Below are 17,715 nucleotides of genomic sequence, written 5' to 3'. Positions count from 1 at the left end.
CTGTTATGTTATATCCATCCATCCATCGGGTTTAATGTATGTTTTGATACTGTGTGGCTTCTGTCTCAGTTTCACACAACTTGCCAAGCTGTCTTGGACAAGGTCGACCTGTTAAAAATCAGATATCTTAAGCTGTTAAGCTTAAGATATCTAAGATATTTAGCCATGGCTAAATGATGCTACTCGTGCAGCCTGAAAAGTGTTGAAGGGCTGAGCGAAAGTGGAAGAGGGACAAGCTGCAGGTGTCTTTTGAAATTTTGAAGGACAGCTAGCATCAGTATCAGAAGACTGTGACAACAGCTAAAACTAAATATTTGTCAGGTATTATCCTGTCAAATATAAAGAACCTTGTGTGCTTTTTAACACCATAAACAGTGTCCTGAATGGTTCAGAAGCATCTTCAGCAGTCTGTGAGAAGTTTTTGCACTTTTTTATTGAAAATATTCACATCATTAGGGCACATTTCTCTCCCCCATCACTTGCTCTATCGAGGGCTTCCATTGTTCTGCTGTATTTCAGCAGTTTGAAAAGGTGTCCCACAGTGTCTAAGAGGTTATAATTGGTAAGCTTAAACCATTAGGCTCATTAATGGATGCTGTGCCTTCTCGTCCTTTTAAAGATGTTTTTCTGTGATTGGCCCTGTACTAAGTGTAATTAACAGTGGTCTGTCCTCTGGGGTAGTGCTTAATGATTGTACACTTGCAATCATAAAAACATTCATTAAAAACCTGGAATGGACCCCTCAGCTTAGTCCAGTTTTAGACCAGTATCTGGGCTTCCTTTTCTTTCCAAAATTTTAGAAAAAATGTTTTTATCCAACTAAAGGACTTTTAAGATAGAAACAAAAATTTTAAGGTCTTCCAGTCTGGTTTTAAAACCCATCACAGTGTGAAACTGCACTTTTAAAAGTTTTTAATGACATCTTACTTACCACAGACTCAGGGGATAATGTTTTTCTGATGCCTTAAGATTTGATGGCAGCTTTTGACACGGTGGAGCACTGTGTTGGCATACAAGGTTCTGCCCTGGGCTGGTTCAAATCCTATTTATCTGAGAAAAGCTTCTCTGTGGGTCTTGGAGATTTTATGCTTCATCGGACCACCTTACTTGTGGGGTGCCACAAGGCTCAATTCTTGATCCTCTTCTTTTTACTTTGTATTTGCTTCCCATAGGCACCATATTGCGTAAATATATTATTTCATTTCATTTTTATGCAGATGACTGCCAGATATATGCTCCATTATAAAAATACTAAGGAGGAGGCTCTGCTGTGCCTTAGGGACATTAAGGAGTGGCTGGACTCCAACTTCGTGAGTTTTATTGCAAGGAAGATTAAGGTAATTTTGTTCGAACCCAACTTCTCTCCCTGCATGTCTGAACTCTTTGTCAACCTTTGTTAAGCCTATTGTTTATGAGTCTGGGTGTAAAGGTTGACTCTGAGTTGAAACTGGACAAACAGATTAATAATGTGGTCAAGTCCAGTTTCTGTCAGTTGAGGTAGCTTGCCAAAATTAAGCTGGTTTTGTTAGAAAAGGATTTTGAGGGACTCATTCATGCTTTTATAACAACAACTTTGGATTATTGTAGCGCTCTATGTAGGGGTTAGCCAAGTTGCTCTCTCCTGTAAGTCGGAGCACATCTCACCTGTTCTGGCTTCACTTCATTGGCTTTCTGTTGGTTTTAGAGTCCATTTTAAAGTTCTTATTTTAACATATAAATCCTCGAATAGTCTGGCAACACCATATTTATCTGACCTGCTTCAGCCCTACACTCCTTCACAACTTTTAAGGTCTGCTGACCAGCAGCTCCTGGTTGTTCCTAAGACGAGGCTGAAACTTAGAAGGGATCAAACTTTTGCTGTGCCAGCACCAAAGCTGTGGAACCAGTTGCCTTCAAACATAAAAAAGGCCTCTTTTCTGTTTGTTTTTAAAATTCTTCTTAAAACCCACTTATTTTCTTTGGCTTTTAACACCAGTTGAGGTGATGCTTTTATGTTTTTAAAGGTTTTATTGTTATAATTTCTTGACTGATGATGTTTCAGGCCTATGTTTTAGAATATTTTTAGATATACATGTTTTATGATTTGTTGTTTTATTGTTTAGCACTTTGGTCAACAGTGTTGTGTTTAAAGTGCTCTATAAACAAATTGAATTTTCTATACTGCTTAGAGCATTTCCCAGCAATTAGCAGGTGAGAGGCAGGGTATGCCCTGGACAGGTAGCCAGTCCATTGCAGAGACAAACAATCACTCACGTGACCATCTTGCTCTAAAGCTGGGATGCTAACTACCACACCACTGTGGAGCCCTGTTGGCCATGTATGCATTCATAATTTTCCATAAAATCAATTTGAAATGCAGATTGAAATAATGCTTCTATTCACTTTACCTGAAACGAAGGCGGCTCTTTCAAGTGGACAGTTTTATTCAGAGATGACACTCCAACCTCTATGGCCTCCTCTGGGCTCAGATACTCCTCATCTGACTGGATTGGACTGCTGACTTCCAGTAATGCAGCTGGCTCCTTACACTGGATGCAGGTGGGCTCTGGAAGATCAGCAGAGTGGCACTGAATATAAATGTAATGATATTTTAAGCATATTGCCTCTGTATATAATTCACCTTTGAGTTCATGACAAAGTTAAATGATTTCCACACATATTAATTTGAATGATTAACTATAAATTTTAAATGTGGTTACACAGCACCAGGGTGGCTCATTAGGCTTTTCAATAAGAGCAATCTGTCAGCCTTTCTTGCTTTTCTGTAAATGATGCTCATCTTTGCCTAGATGAGCTTTTAGCAACTTAAAGTGGTGAGTTAGCGATGAATGAGACATGTGTACCCCCTCCCCCTCCTCCCACTTGTGCACAGCTGAACAGATAATGAATTAATCCCTAAATCCCTGACCCAATCACTCACTTATTCCCATGAGTTCCAGAGCAGACACAGTGTCTGCACTCCTGGTAGCATTTGCTGCAGCCTAAGCTAATTCACCACTGGATAGAGAAATATAAAACACTTTCTATATTCCTCTTGTAGCCGTTCTCTATTTATCTTTCAACATACATATCTGGAAAAAACAGATAATGCTGTGACAGCTGACTGCAACTGGATAAAGACACACTCTTTTAAGAAGACAACAGAAGCAGAGTGGACTTAGAAATCAACTCGACTTTCTAAAAAGCAAAGGAAGTGGAAGCTGTGGCTAAAATAAATCAAAGCATAGAAGACCTTTACTGTAAATCTGTACTTGAATGGCAATACAATAACAATCTTGATATGCCTTCCACACAGAAACACACCCATACTAAATTGTTGTAAGTTTTGTAGGAGCATACTGCTGCAAAACTGTTGACATTTAGAAGAATATATATATATATATATATATGTATATATATATATATATATGTATGTATGTATGTATAAAAAACCTACCTAGGCTCACTTCTCTGAGAAGCATCTGTGCACCAGGGGATAACTCCTGCGAGTATTTATGTAAACCTGCCAACTGTTACACAACTGCTGAACAGTCTGAGTTGGCTAACTCTTTGTTTTTTCATCCTCTGCATGGACACTGCTGTGTCCATGTTTTTTTTTTAACATCCTAGACTTCACAAAATAATTGATGAAAATGGAAATTTTTGGTGATTTTTACATGCTACAACAAAACAAATAAAAAACAAAGGGGGGGCAATTGAGGTTTGTCTAGTGAAGCCTATAAATCAATCTCTCCTTCTATTTTTGTCTTGACAGGCTAAAAAAATCTGCTCTCATAATCTCCCACCACATTTTAATAACTTCATCTCCAAGCTCTATAGTACTAAATCTAGGGTGTTGAGAAACTCCATGGCTGCAGCAGTAATCTCACGCAGGGACATAAAGCAGACAGCAATTACCCAAGAGAACAAGAGGTTGGCTAAAAATAATCCTGCAAGTCAGACTCAGCTGGCCTAATATGGAAAGAGAGGCCCTCGTGCTGCTGGTGAGACAGGACCAGAGTGCATGCTCACATTTGTTGACAAAACTGTGGAAGAGCAAGTTGCATTTACATGAGGTTAATCAATACTTGCTGGGAGCGATACAAGCTTTTCATGCACGCCGTACAATATAAACACCCTTCCACTGCAGACATACTTCTGAACAGAAACCTTTTCCAAAAAGAGAATTTATTTTGTTTACTCCTGACTTTGAATGCCATGGTTGCCTTTAAGCCTCAGGAGACCTTTGTGTGATGGGCTAGGTCTGCATTTTGAATTCACACCAGGGGGAGATCAGTGCCTTCAAGAATTAATGGGTTGTCATGGCAACTATCGCTGCCAGGAGACCTAGCTGGGATGCTGAGCTCCAGTGGGCCTTTGTAGTCATTAAGACAGAATGTCAGGCGAAGGATGGCTGGCAGTGGATGAAAGAGTTTTCCTGAGAGTCAACATGTTCATGTATTTCAAAGACACTATCAATTTACGTCATTACATCATCTCTTTCTTCATTTAAATTTGTGTTATGATTTTAGTTAGTAACTATAACACTGTATGTCTTTGTCTTGGGACGTCCTTCCATCTGTGGCCTGGTCTCACCTGACTGGATGTAGAGGGTAGCGCTGCAGGATGCTCTGCCCGCTGTGTTGACAGCTGTGACGCAGTATGACCCTGCGTTGTGAAGCCTCATCTCCTTTATCACCAGACTGTGCTTCTCACCCTCAACTTTAACCACATGGAAGGCATCATTCCATATCTGGACATTATTCTTCCTCCATGTCACTACAAATGGAGACAAAAAGAAACAGTTATAGAAAAAATTTGAAAAAAAAAAACAACTCCCACAGCAAAAACAGATATAGCTCGATGCACTTTGAAAAGATCGGCAGTGACTAAGGCTCATTGTTTTATACAGATTTGTAAATATTCACCCTCTTTCTGCATGTTCTGGTGAATAGATGTCATCGTTCTTTTAGCAATTCCTTCCAACCAGAGGATGTGGTTAATTCAAGGGAGGAAAAGCTAGATTATTGCTTGCTTCATTGAAGACTCATGTGTTCAACACAACATGAGAATTAAATATGAGGCCCAAGCTGCATGGAGTTATCTGCTGCTGATTTTATTTTTAAAATTCTACATATAACCCTTTTAAACTACAACCTGAAAACAGGCTAAATTCAAACTTTGAACTGAAACAATGAACAGAAAAAAAAACAGGGCGTTCTGTGTCATACCTGTGGGGGCTGGGCTGCCAGTGATAATGCACTGCAGCGTGACCTCTGAGCCACTGGGTGCTGTGGTGTCCTCTAGGGGCTTTTCAAACTTTGGACCCTCAGCTGGCTCCTCATCAGCAGACATGTAGGAGTCATCAGATGACCCCCCTGCAAATAAAGAGACTCACGTTATATATATATATATTTATGTGTGATCTTATCCTCTTCCCTACATGACACTTCTGAGCAATAGGTGTACAGTAACATTTAGGAGTAACTCCATACTGCCAGAAAATTGACTTTTGCTGACTTGCATTGGTTTGACTTCTTATCTTTCTGTGAGATAAGCGAGTATATTTTAGGACCCAGTGGCATCACTGCTGGTTGTCAGTACATGTGCAACAGGACACATTTGTAACCACATCAATACAATTCAGCAGTGACACTGGTGATGGTTGGGGGTGACCAAATTTTTGACCAGACAGGACAGTAATTTTCTGTCTTTAATCCAGGCCTGGACAGTAGAAAAGCCACCACTGTGCTGAATTACCAGGGAGACCTATCTAACAACTCCCCACAACCTCTGAAAATTAAGCCCATCTTGGCTTAATTTTGACTTTTACAGAAATGCTAGTAAAATTTCTACCTTCCTCTGGAGACCTGGGTTGAGTTGAACGTCCTTTCTTGCTTTTACGAATTCGACCCTCCCTCCTCACGGTCTTGCTTCCCTTATTGCTCTTCTCTGTGATATTTTCCGTTTCCATAGGTTCATCCTCCACTAGGATTGTAGGGATGCCCATTGTCAAGGCGGGAGATATCCGTCCTGCTTCGGCTCTCCTCTTTTTTAGGAGTGGGCTAACTGAAGGAGTGGGTGACGGAGTGAGTCGGGTGGGTTTGGGTGGATACTGGGACACTGGTTCCCTCACAGTTACAGGGGATACTCGCTTCCCTGTTGGGTTGGATGATCTAAGGTCAGATATGTTGATCTTGGTAGCTTGCTTTGAATCCTTTCCCAGATCTCCAGAGAAAGATGATTTATGGGGGATGGCAACAACTGAGTCTTTGTCAGCTTTCAGTGAGCTTTGTGGGGTTTCACTGTGTGAAGAAACAAGAAAATTGATGTGTAATACTGACAATATATATGGAGAAAAAAAAAGATTTTAAGTAGTGTTAAATTATTTCACGCATGATGACAAATTCCTCAAACCTGATAAGGCTTTTCCTTGTGGCTGTTGGCAATGGTTGTCCTGGTAACGGGTGAACTGGTGCCGTTTCCATGGTAACAGAGATTTTCCCTGTGCTTTCTTGGGATGAGACATCCAATGTCTGTGTCATCTTATTCTTTTCAGGTTTGTTACTTTGATTCCCCAGACCTTTGCCTTGGGCCTGTGGAGAAATCTGGGATATGCTGTCCCCTTCCCTCCCCACAGCTTTTCTTTCCTCCAGCGCTCGTTCCCTTGCCTCCAACTTTTTAACCACTTGGGGAGGAATGGGCTCTATTTTCCCTGTGTTCAACCTGTCTTTCTGTGACAGCTGCTCGGTGGAATATGCCTTCTTCAAGCTTGGCTTCCCCACAAGTTTCTTGATCCTCTGGAGCTCTTCTGCAAACTTACTCTGATAGCTCTGGACTCGCTGGGAGTAGCTTGTCTTGTCTTCCAATGATGAGGCCCGTTGCTGGAATGCTGCTCTCTTCTGGGCTGTTCCCGGCATTACTTGTCCCTCCTCTTTCCCGGGGCCTCCTGTCTTTCTTCCACTGTCATCTGAGCCAAAGGAAGCTGCGCCTCCTGGCAGATCCACGCTTGCCCTTCGTTCCTCAAAAGCCCGAACCTTGTCAAAGATCTTGGGTCCTGCACGAGCCAGTTTGGGAGTCATGATAATACTGTTAGCTCCAGATGACTGACCATTCTTAGAAGTTTGAAGGTCGGAAGGTTTAGTTTGATCCACTTCTTGTTTTGGGTTATTGATGTTGTGTTTATTTGTGCTGAGAGGTGGCTGAGGAGAAGACAGGGGTAGACGGGAAGACAGCCTCTGTGATTCCTCAGCAGTTTGAGTCCTAGAGGAGTGAGGATTGAGTGGAAATGGAGGTCTGATGTTAGAGCATGAGCACATTTGCACAAGTTTGGAGGAGCAGTAAAGATGCAGATGAAAGTCCATTTCTATGTTTTGTCCAATGTTTTCTTATTCCTCATTGAGTTCTTTGTGTTTGTCTGTGCTCTTTATGTCTCATCTTTTTAGCAACACATCAGATAATTTAAAACGAAATGGAAAGTGAAACATATAGAATAAAAAAGCTGTCACACATATGTGTGACTTATTAAAATACTTAATCAAAATGAAGTTGAAACTCTGAGAATACACATTCAAAACATGAACTCTTACAAAATGCCAGAAAACGTGCCCCTGCTTTAACTTCTACAAAAACTTCATGCCTAAAAAAGAAACTGTGAGACACATGATTATTTATTTGTGATAACATTCATGCTAATACCAGCTTGAATAAAGCAAGCAACCCATGCAAGCCACTGCAAACTTATAAAAATGTGGTGTTAATCCAAAAGTGAGGGGCTGTTCGTGAAAACATGCAGTGTGTATAAAGTAGAATCACAGTTTTCAGAAGCTCTGAATAATCTAAGCTAGCAAATTGCACAAATGCGTCCTCCCTAAAAGTTATAAGAAATACAAACAATATCAACACAAATAGTTCATTAAGTTATTGACACCGTTAGATTAAATTAAACCACACAATAACAAGATGAGTCCAAGGAAAGTGTGACCTGAAAATAATAACAAGAACACTATGAAAATATGGAATAAATTAAATGAAAGTGAAAGAAAATGGAGAGCTTTTGTAACAAAGATTTTTGCCACTTAAATGGCAGAAGGATATACTATTGTGCAGTTTGCATCAGTTTGCTTTGCAAATTAGGGTTTGTGGTCAGTCATTTTGTTTTTTTTTTTTGAGGAATCCTGGGTTAAAAAGCCATGTGCTATAACGGCATTGAAAATGTTCTCCCTCTGTAGAGGCTGAACATGCTCCCATAGTAGTCGCTGCCTACAGAAACACTTTCCTCTGACCCCTGCACGGGCAGAGCCAGGTTAGCGTGAGAAGCTCGGATCAGCGGTTCCACACCCAGGTGACGGACAGGGAGGGCCCCCTCGGAGGGACCCCCACCAAAGGCTTGCCTGGCTGGGTTTGTGGGGTCCAAATGTGGCCCAGGAGGGCGAGAGCCCAAAGTGCGGAGCTCTCGCTCCACCACGGGATCATAGGTACCAGGTAGGGTGGCCCTGCGGTCTGAAGCATCAGGGTTATAGTCCATCATCCGGCCTCCCTCACCTGTGGAGAAGAAGAATTTGATCACCGGTTTTTGTAAAACACAATAAATAAAATTTGAATATAATTACTAATTATGATCTCATGTTTCTGAAGGTGCCAACCTTTCTAAAAGAACAAAGTATATGTTTTATATAGAGTTATTCCCATCAGGGAAAAAAGAAAACAGTATAATGTCCAAGTGTTTACAGGCATTAGTTGTTATTGGGATCAATTTGTTTCTTTGTTTTAGTTAAATACATTATCACTGGACACCAGTTTCTTAAAAACTGGCAGAGGGTTCTTGAAAAATAAAACATAAGACAAAGCTAAAGGATATTTACAGTATCATTTGAATAAAGATAATTGATCCTTTTAGAAACATTACTCCATTAAAAGGGAAAGCAATATGAAGGTACTGACTCTTCAGCTGGGATAAAATGACAAATAGAAGTGCAAGATCATCACCAAGATTTAAAATGTGTACGATAGATAAGCTGTCAATTGATTGGCTGAAAAAGTGAAATGAAGCACAAAGTGTAAGAGCTACATTTGGAGTGTGCATCACTTAAAGAGAGACTTTCCATCACAAATCAAATAATGATTGACATTTTAGTGATGAGCAACAGAGACAGGAATGCTTTAGAAGCAAAAAAGAAAGAGCTGTCAGCATCTTCGGTTAACCAAGGAAATCTTGAAACGGCGATGGTGTCGAGGATATAAAACGTCAGAGTGCTTGACTGATTGAGTGACATAATACTGACTCAGCCTCACCATTGGGAAGCAAACTGCATCAGTTTTTTGCTTCTCCAGAGAGGACACAGATAAAAATAAGTCACACTTTAGGCCTTGATACACTGACTTTCAAAACAGCTTTCATTTCTCGCCAAGGTTAGTTTTGACTCCAGCAGGAAGATTGGGCTATAGCGTCATGTTTTTTAACGATGGACGAGTCGTTTAAAGAAATTAATCTTTTGAGAAGAAATTGAGAATCATCCAGTTTGTTCATGAACAAAACAAAGGATGTGTCACTTCATTCCTCCTTTAATTTTCATAACCTTTTATTAAAGTGTTGCTCATCTCTAGAGGGACATGATGAGGCTGTAGTCAGCCCACCAACACAAAGGCTAAAAAAGTATTAACACTTTGCATTAGAGAGAGAAAGATATGTGTTGTTTCTCTGTGCTAGAGGAGAAGGATATTAATATTTAGGATCTTTATTCAGACATTCGATGATAGGAGCATGGAAGTGCTGTGATACCAATGCATTTACCACTTTTTAAGGCTTTTTGACAACAGAAACTGGCTTACAAGATGTCTGTAGATCTGAAATGGCTTTGTAATTATTGGTCAGTTAACAGAGAAAGATCCAGTTATGTGCTTATTTGAGAAATTGTTTTTATGTATATTAACCCCAAATAACTTGCAGCTACAGAAATTTGATTATGTGTTTATCTTACCATTTATAGAAGTTCAAATAGAGCTCTTTTTGGCTTTGTACAATTCATTTGAGGAACATTTCATCATGCCGGGTAATTTATTGACCAAATTATGAATATGTACATTAAAAACAGCTTATGTCTGATAATTCATGTTGCAAGAAAAAACAACAGGTATTACTGTATACTGTGCAAGTGAAACTTCACACACTTGAAAGCTTTTTTCCCAGCTTAGAACATAACTTGACAGCTGCATTTTGCTTTACGCCCCTATGTTATACACCAGCAACTAGATATGAACACATTGGCAGTTTTAAATGTGTGTTAATGCTGATTTGGCAAAGAAACCAAAAAGGGATATTATCAGATAAAGTGAGAAAAAGAAAGAGGGCAAGTCATAAAGGAAGATATAAGACAAGAGTCAAGACTGGATTGATTTTTACTGGCTGGAGAGAGCTCAGAAAAGAGACAGGGTGCAAAGCAGATGCCAAATTAGCCTTCGTTAGGGGGTGCTAAAGCACAAGAATTAGCTAAAGTTCATATCTTTAAGTTTTAGATATAAATAATGACAGTTAAGAAAATATTCATTAGAAAGAACCGCAGACTTAGACATACATTTGAAATAAGTTGTAGATATAGTTAAAATGTAGGACTACAACTTCCAACAGTTTTCATGGTAAATCAATGCTTCGCACAGAATTTTCCATCTATACTCACTAACTATATTTTTCATACTTCAGCCAGTTGGAAGCCTTTTTTTGTCCAACCAACAATCAAAAATCACAAATACACTGAATTTAGGAAAATAGGACACTAAGAAAAGTAAAACAGAGAATAAAACGCTTTTGAAAAGGGAGATAAATGACAAAATGTGGTCACAAAAACACAGAATAATCTATTTCTAACAAATATGCCTTAACATATCTGGCTAAAACAGTCTTATTTTCTAAGGTTGTACACTCTCAGGTGAGCTGGACAGTGAGGTTCAGACCTGCAACAGGTTTCCTGCTGGAAACTAGGACAGTGTGTCAAACTGTTGCATCACACCATGAGGGATTAATGCGTCTTCACATATCGGATTTCATCCAACATGCGTTGTCAGCCAAGCTGATAACACCCAACATTAAATACAGCAAATTAAACTGAAACATAATTTTGTACAAGTACGTTTTTGGCAGCAATACTGGTGCAGTTAATCATACTGGATACAACTTCATAGATTTTGAGAGCCAAATAAATATGCAACTGCTGCATTTCGGGAAACCTTTTGGACTGCAGCAGTAGTGTAAGCAGAAATAAAAAAAATAAAAAAAAGCTGGAATGTCAGCTGTCTAAACTAAGAATTTGTTAAACTAAACCAAAACATCTGAAGATTTTGGAACCAATACCTGAGGGCACTCTCCGACCAGCCTTGTCTTGGTGCCTCCCGGTCCCTTCTTTAGTTTCCATCTGAGGTTCTGTGGTTTCATCCTCTGTGGTCTCTGAGTCTGAAACAGAGGTAAGAAAAAAGAACAGTGGGTAACACAGGAAGGTGTTATAAGTGGGAAAACTGGGGGTTGAGGTTGAGGGAAGCAGGCTCGGGTAAAACGTAAAAATGATGTGACATTTGCTTGATAGCACACATTTTGAGAAGTCCTTGAAAAAGGTCACAGGGAGCCCCCAGAGTGAAAAAGAATTAACTGAAACTTTAGTGTGACACAAAGCCAGCTGTGGCCTCTAAAAATAAGTAGGTCATACATGGCGGGGTGTACAGATGGTCATCCCTCAGGTTCAGATCAGTTTAACTGGAGAAACAATAAAGCAGAGTGGGATGATGGGATGGTATTTGTCATTTTAAAAGACCAAACCAAGCTATAATCAGAATTATGACATGAGTACTTAAACATTCTAAAATGATAAGTAAAATAATATTAACAATTTCTTAAAACAACTAAACAACTAAAGAAAATGTAATTAAAAAACAAAGAAGATTCAGGAAACAATCCCCAAAACGCATTTAAGAAGGTTCTAAATTTAATTATGGAAAAATAATAAAGAAAAAGGAAAAAGAGACAGAACACAAATGATGGCAGTGAAGAGAAAGAAAAAGTCCTGGAAAACTGAACTGCAGAGGAAATTGATCTCAAATATTAAAAACAAGACAAAAGGCCTGAGGGAAACACAAACCACAAGCAGGGTGAAAATATACTCTTTGAAACAACATGCTTGCGGCTGAAATCACATCACTTCAGCAGGGGGAGCAAAATAAATCAGGGACAGATGGATGGATGGATGGATGAGGAGAAAAAAGAAAAGGCAGCAGATGAACGAAAACAGGAAGGTTTACCATAGCTTTGCTTTCTGCAGGAGCGGAAAACTTCGCTTCCATAGTGGCAGCAAGAGAGGGCAGACGGGAGAGCACCGTTACTATGGAAACCAGCATCTCTCTCACCCACACGACCAATCCTCTTCGTACCCATTAGAGTCTAAAATCACCAGCCAAACTGCTGGGTGGCTGACAGATATATTTACTGGTTAGAGAGCCTGTAGAGGAGGACGACGACAACCACAAAACAGGTTGTACCTCATTGCGCCTCACATCAAGTCAGATCCCTATTAGTTGATTCCAAGAGGTCTGTCTAATGATATGAAAGCTACTGTAACATGAACAATCCCCATTAAGTTGGTGGTTGGCATATGTGGTTTTGTATGTAGATCCACCCATCAATTGAAGTCAGCTTGCACGCTGAGAAATGAACAGTAATGTATTTATGTGGAAATACTGTGCATGCAAAAATTTCAAATTTGAAATTTAATGTAAGCAGGATTTAGAAATATTTTAATCAAGTATGTGTTTTTGCTTGGGTCATGAACTGAACAAATATTTAAACTATTCTTCCATAAACCACCAAGACTAGACATTATTCACTCAAGGGTTTTATGCATTGAGGCAGAAACCTGAAAACAAAAATACAGCCTTGTGGGGGTGGAGGTACAACAACAAAATTCCACTCTTGTTATAGGCAAGTATAACAGTAAAACATACAAATAAACCAAAGCAATATGTGTCCTAAAATAGTACCATATATGAATATCAAGGAGTTGCTAGTGGAATAAATTACACTGAACCACAATATGTCAAAGGCTACACCACAAACAGATAAAAATTAAGGAAAAGACGTGAGGAAAATAAAAAGCTAGAGGCTTAGATTTGAAGAGAAATAAAGTGAACATGCTAATACATGGTACTGGTGCAAAGCTCATACTGACAACACACCATGGGTAAATCTGCCAAATGTCCGAGTGGAATGCCCAGTTCTCTGAAACAAGATACAAGAGTACAATACATTATTCATTAGCAATCACAGCCAAATATTCTGTTTTACACTGAACACTGAAGTGCAAACTGCTAAGGTCCCATTTAGCCTGAAGCACTGCTGGTGTCACATTTATCACTCTGAGCAGTAAAAGATGTGATTTGTAGCATAATCTTTCACTTTGAAAACAACTCGTTTGTTTCCCTTTGCCCTCCTTCTGATATTGCATGTGTATACAAAGAAGTTGTCTAAATAATGGGTCAAGAAAATCTGTGATTCTTCATAAAGGTTTATTAAGCACCGATGTTCATTGTTCACAGTGGAAACAACGTTTTCTAGTTTCTAGTTTTTGAAAGCAGCTCACCGTCTTTATGAACAAACCGGCAAAGACTAACTGATACACCAATAAGCCATAACATTACAACAATGCTTAATATTGAGTGAATACTCTGCAAGCTGATAAAAAAAAAGCTCTGACTTGTCATGGTTTTGACAGACTTCTGAAGCTGTCCTGGAGTGTTTGGTACTGGGACATTAGCAATTGATCCTTTAGGTCCTGTAGCCTGTGGGGTGGGATCTTTGAAGGCCAAGTCAACATCTTGAACTTTGAGTTCTTCTTCATTGGTCTGCTTATTTAGGGCTGATGGCTAGTGTCAAAGTAATGTTTATCATGTTTACAACAAAATGAGCAGTGTTAATCATTCATTAATCATAAATTAATTAAATAGAAATTTTGTCACATTGCAACCTCTAGCAAATTATAGTAACAGCACACTTGAAAGCTGTTTATTATGTTGTTTTTTATTTATTAGTGTTTTGGAATATGTCTAATAATATGTCTTAAAATAAAAAATACACAACTGAAATGAAAAATAACTTGACAGAAACATGAATTAGTGACTCTAACTGGAACTGCATTTTTATTATAAATGTGGCACCATTTAAACCAGACAAAAACAGGCTTTCCAGTGGTCTAAGATTTATTGCCATAAAGCACTGTTAGAAATAAAAAACTAATCCACCAAAAACAAATTTCCTTACTTTTTTGTGCTAAGTTTATATAAAATTGTACTGTGTCGTGTCTGTGTTTTATTTATATGTATAATTTCTACTAAATAAGTGTGGCGCTACCTTGATATTTGTCAGAGGGCGTAGCTACAGTCTGATTTAAAACACACACAAAAAATACACAACTTAAAAGAATAAATATTCAACACATCATTTCAACTTTATCGTTTTTTCATGTCGTTGTCATTTTTGTTTATGTAGGTCAGACAAAATCGTTATTAAAAACTTTATTAACTCTGATTTTAGGAAAAGCATGCCACCACAGCCTTTTGAGAAACTGTAACATCATCATTGCACAGTAACCCTAGAAGGCAATATGTGTCTCTAAAACATTAATCTGACACACTGCAGGCTATCTTTTGAGTGAGTGTCCATGCTGATGAAGCATCTGATAAAACTGCCTTCTGGCCGGATTGTCAATCAGCACCACGGAGAGCGACTCAGAATGACTCACGGCTTTGCAGCGGATGGAAAGCAAAAGTAGAAAAAGTGAAATGACTCATTTTGCACTCATTCCCCCCATGTTAACTGCACACTTCTCATTGGTTGACGCTTTTGTGTAAGGCAATTTGATTAACTGCTGGCTGGTGGTAACTGCTGTTCTCCCTAGAAGCTTCCATTGTTGTCGTGATTCCCATTGTTAAGCCCTCAAGGCAATCATATCAGCAAAACCAGCCTCAAACAGCATCCTTTAGAACATTTGGATTTGGCAGATGCTTCAGAAAATATTCTATGGATGTAACTCAAATCCTTCCAGCATTATACTGACAAATTTTCAGCTGGAAGCATAAAAAATGTCTCAAGAGACCAAAATTGATACAGAATTACAAAGAAAGAAAACAACCATCGGACTGGATTCTGTGCTTTGCTCACTTTGTAGCCCTTGCGAGTCGCTGGCCTGATTCTCATGTCTCCATGGAGTGTAGCCTACTGACACACTTTTCCTCTGCCCTGAATTTGTGAAACCTTTTAAATGAATTACGTATTATATAACAAAACTGACACGAATGCCAGAGCAAAATATATAATTCACAACACAGAATGTGCACAGTGTTACTCAGGGAGTGCATTTGGATTTAAAAATATGAAAGTAATTTAAGTAATTCAGTGCCAAGGATTGATATATATTTAAGCTATTTTTGCTTTGTTAGGTTGTTCTTATTGGTATTTTTATATATCAGACAACAGCTTCCATAATTTCTCCTAAAACATTGTGTCTGTGTGTGTGTGTGTATGTGTGAGTGAAAAGCAGCTACTAACATATCCCCCCTAAAAAAATAGCAAAACGAAAGTAAAATCTATTGTTTTACGCTTTATGAAAAAGCCTTGTTATCAGGTAAGGGGTGTGGCATGTTGTTCCATATACCACCCCCCCAAAAAAGCAAAAACTACTAAATTCTATGAAAAACAACATAGATGTAGCTCAATAACACCATCACTGCCCACATTTTTTTCCCATAAGGAAGCAAACTTACCTGAAATCTCTTCTTGGACCAGATTTTCTTCATTTTCAAATAGTGGTTCCTGTTAAGCGAAAAAATTTACCTGTAGACCAGGCTCAAAAAAACATCCCTACAACCTGAAAAAAGCCCAGGGTGTGGTGTGAAGACCAACAGCAACAACCCAAAAACAACAACAACAATAAAAAAAAATCAAGACCGAAAACAGGATTCAGCTCCGTTTTGTGTGTGGGTGTGTTTACTCTCCAGTCTGGTAGCAAGATGAGGAGAAAGAGATCGAGTGAGAGTAGGTGAATGCAAGTATGCCAAAGCCAGGTGTCTTTGTGTCTGAGTATCTGCTGATGTGAACAGCGTCCTTCTCTGACGTAGACGCTGCTTTTACAGGGGCAATTCTCAGAAGCTTTCTCTGTCTCTCCAGCCCTGCTTGCTCTGCCTCAATCAAGAGCGCACTCAAAACAAGAGGTGGGGGATGGACGTCTGAGCAAAAGGGGTGTGTTGTTCTTGATTGCAGTGTAGAGAGGAGAATAAGAGGAGGAGGTGGAAAATTGGAAAAGAAAGCAACTGCCATCAGCAGAGCAAGCTGACTTTTTTTAGGGTTGGGGGAAGAGGGAAAGATGGGAGAGAAAACCAGTAAGACTGATGCAAAAAGGAAGACAGAAGGATGAGAAAGAAAAGCAGGCAAAGAGAAGGCGATAAAGAGCACAGAATATTGAGAAGATAATGAATGGAGGAGGATGGAAATTGGGGTAGAAATGTGGAGAAATAGGTAACATGATAAGGTTGAGAAGAATAAAATATCTAGACATAAATGGAGTGAAGCGAATGTAAGTAAAATGTGTTAAATATGAATTAAAAAAAAAAAAAAATCACCTCCTATTATTACACCTGCTATTGTATTTCTAAGAGTAGTCTTCTCTTTGTTGTCTCCTCTAAGGAAAATAGCAACCACCAGCAAAAGCCATAAGCCATCAAATATTTATCTACTATATCCCATGCCTTTTAGCTTTGACCAGTGATAAGATCATGGCCTCAGGTAGCTGAAAGCTTTTTGAGCTGGAGGGTATTTATTTCAGAAGTATTGTTTTTTCTTTTTTTTTTTTCTTTTTTTTGTTTGTTTGTTTTTAGATAAATGACTGTCATTAACTTGTAGAGTATTTGTACTGTTATTTTTAAATATTTTAATAGATGTAGTTCTTAATAGACAAAAATTGTATTTTTATCTGCACTGAACCTTAAATGTCTTCTTACTTTTAAGCTGCTTCAATTAAAAACATCTACTAATTGACTAAATGGATTTTCACTGTATAATCTCAATTCCAAAAAAAAAAGTTAGGAAAGTGAAAATTTAAACAAAAAGTAAAAAGAACGATCTGCAACTCTCCTCAGCCACTCACAACAGATGATACAACATATTACATTTAATGAAAAATATTATCAGCATGTCTATTATCAGCATATAGCAAAAAAAAATTTAAAAGAATTGGGTCAATTACAAGAAAACACAGATAAAGTAAGTGGTACTAAAACAAAACAAAACAGCTGGAAGAACCTGTTGCAACTAATTGGTTGAAATGGCAACAGATAAAAATGGGACATAAAAAGCACCTCCCAGAGGCAGAGACTCTCAGAAGTTAAGATGGGTGAAACACATTAAATATTCCACCATCTAGAGTATGTAATATTACAAACATCCTGAGAATCTGGAGACACTTTGGCGTATAAAGAACACAACTAAAACTCAGTATTGGATGGCCATGACCTTCCCTCAGGCAGCACTGCATTAAAACAGATGTTACGACTGCCTGTCATTTCACTAATTACCCTCTCATTTTGCATGGAAATGCCTGTGTGCCATCACCCATCAGAGATTGGTTATGCTCTACACACCTTGCTTCCTGCTCCATGCGCCACACCTCTGCCTTCACCCAGTTAATTGGATAATTGCCGGGCCAA

At 38.8% G+C, this 17,715-nt stretch overlaps 1 protein-coding gene across 1 annotated transcript in view; it reads right to left on the bottom strand.

Moving 5' to 3' along the window:
* The window catches only part of spega (striated muscle enriched protein kinase a), a 37,498-nt gene extending 21,333 nt beyond the window's left edge, over positions 1-16,165 (bottom strand). Inside the window, exons 1-10 of the mRNA XM_041979015.1 lie at positions 15,778-16,165; positions 13,195-13,237; positions 12,265-12,432; positions 11,327-11,425; positions 8,373-8,523; positions 6,397-7,242; positions 5,836-6,284; positions 5,211-5,357; positions 4,576-4,758; positions 2,388-2,545 (exon numbers count right to left, since the gene is read on the bottom strand). Coding sequence (XP_041834949.1) covers positions 2,388-2,545; positions 4,576-4,758; positions 5,211-5,357; positions 5,836-6,284; positions 6,397-7,242; positions 8,373-8,523; positions 11,327-11,425; positions 12,265-12,397 — 2,166 coding nt within the window. The 5' untranslated portion in view covers positions 12,398-12,432; positions 13,195-13,237; positions 15,778-16,165. The remainder of the gene's footprint in view (positions 1-2,387; positions 2,546-4,575; positions 4,759-5,210; positions 5,358-5,835; positions 6,285-6,396; positions 7,243-8,372; positions 8,524-11,326; positions 11,426-12,264; positions 12,433-13,194; positions 13,238-15,777) is intronic.
* Between the last annotated feature and the right edge of the window lie 1,550 nt (positions 16,166-17,715).

The sequence above is a fragment of the Melanotaenia boesemani genome, chromosome 24 (genome assembly GCF_017639745.1).
Source record: "Melanotaenia boesemani isolate fMelBoe1 chromosome 24, fMelBoe1.pri, whole genome shotgun sequence".
In the NCBI taxonomy this organism is placed as follows: Eukaryota; Metazoa; Chordata; class Actinopteri; order Atheriniformes; family Melanotaeniidae; genus Melanotaenia; species Melanotaenia boesemani.
This window is presented reverse-complemented; position numbering and strand designations above follow the sequence as displayed.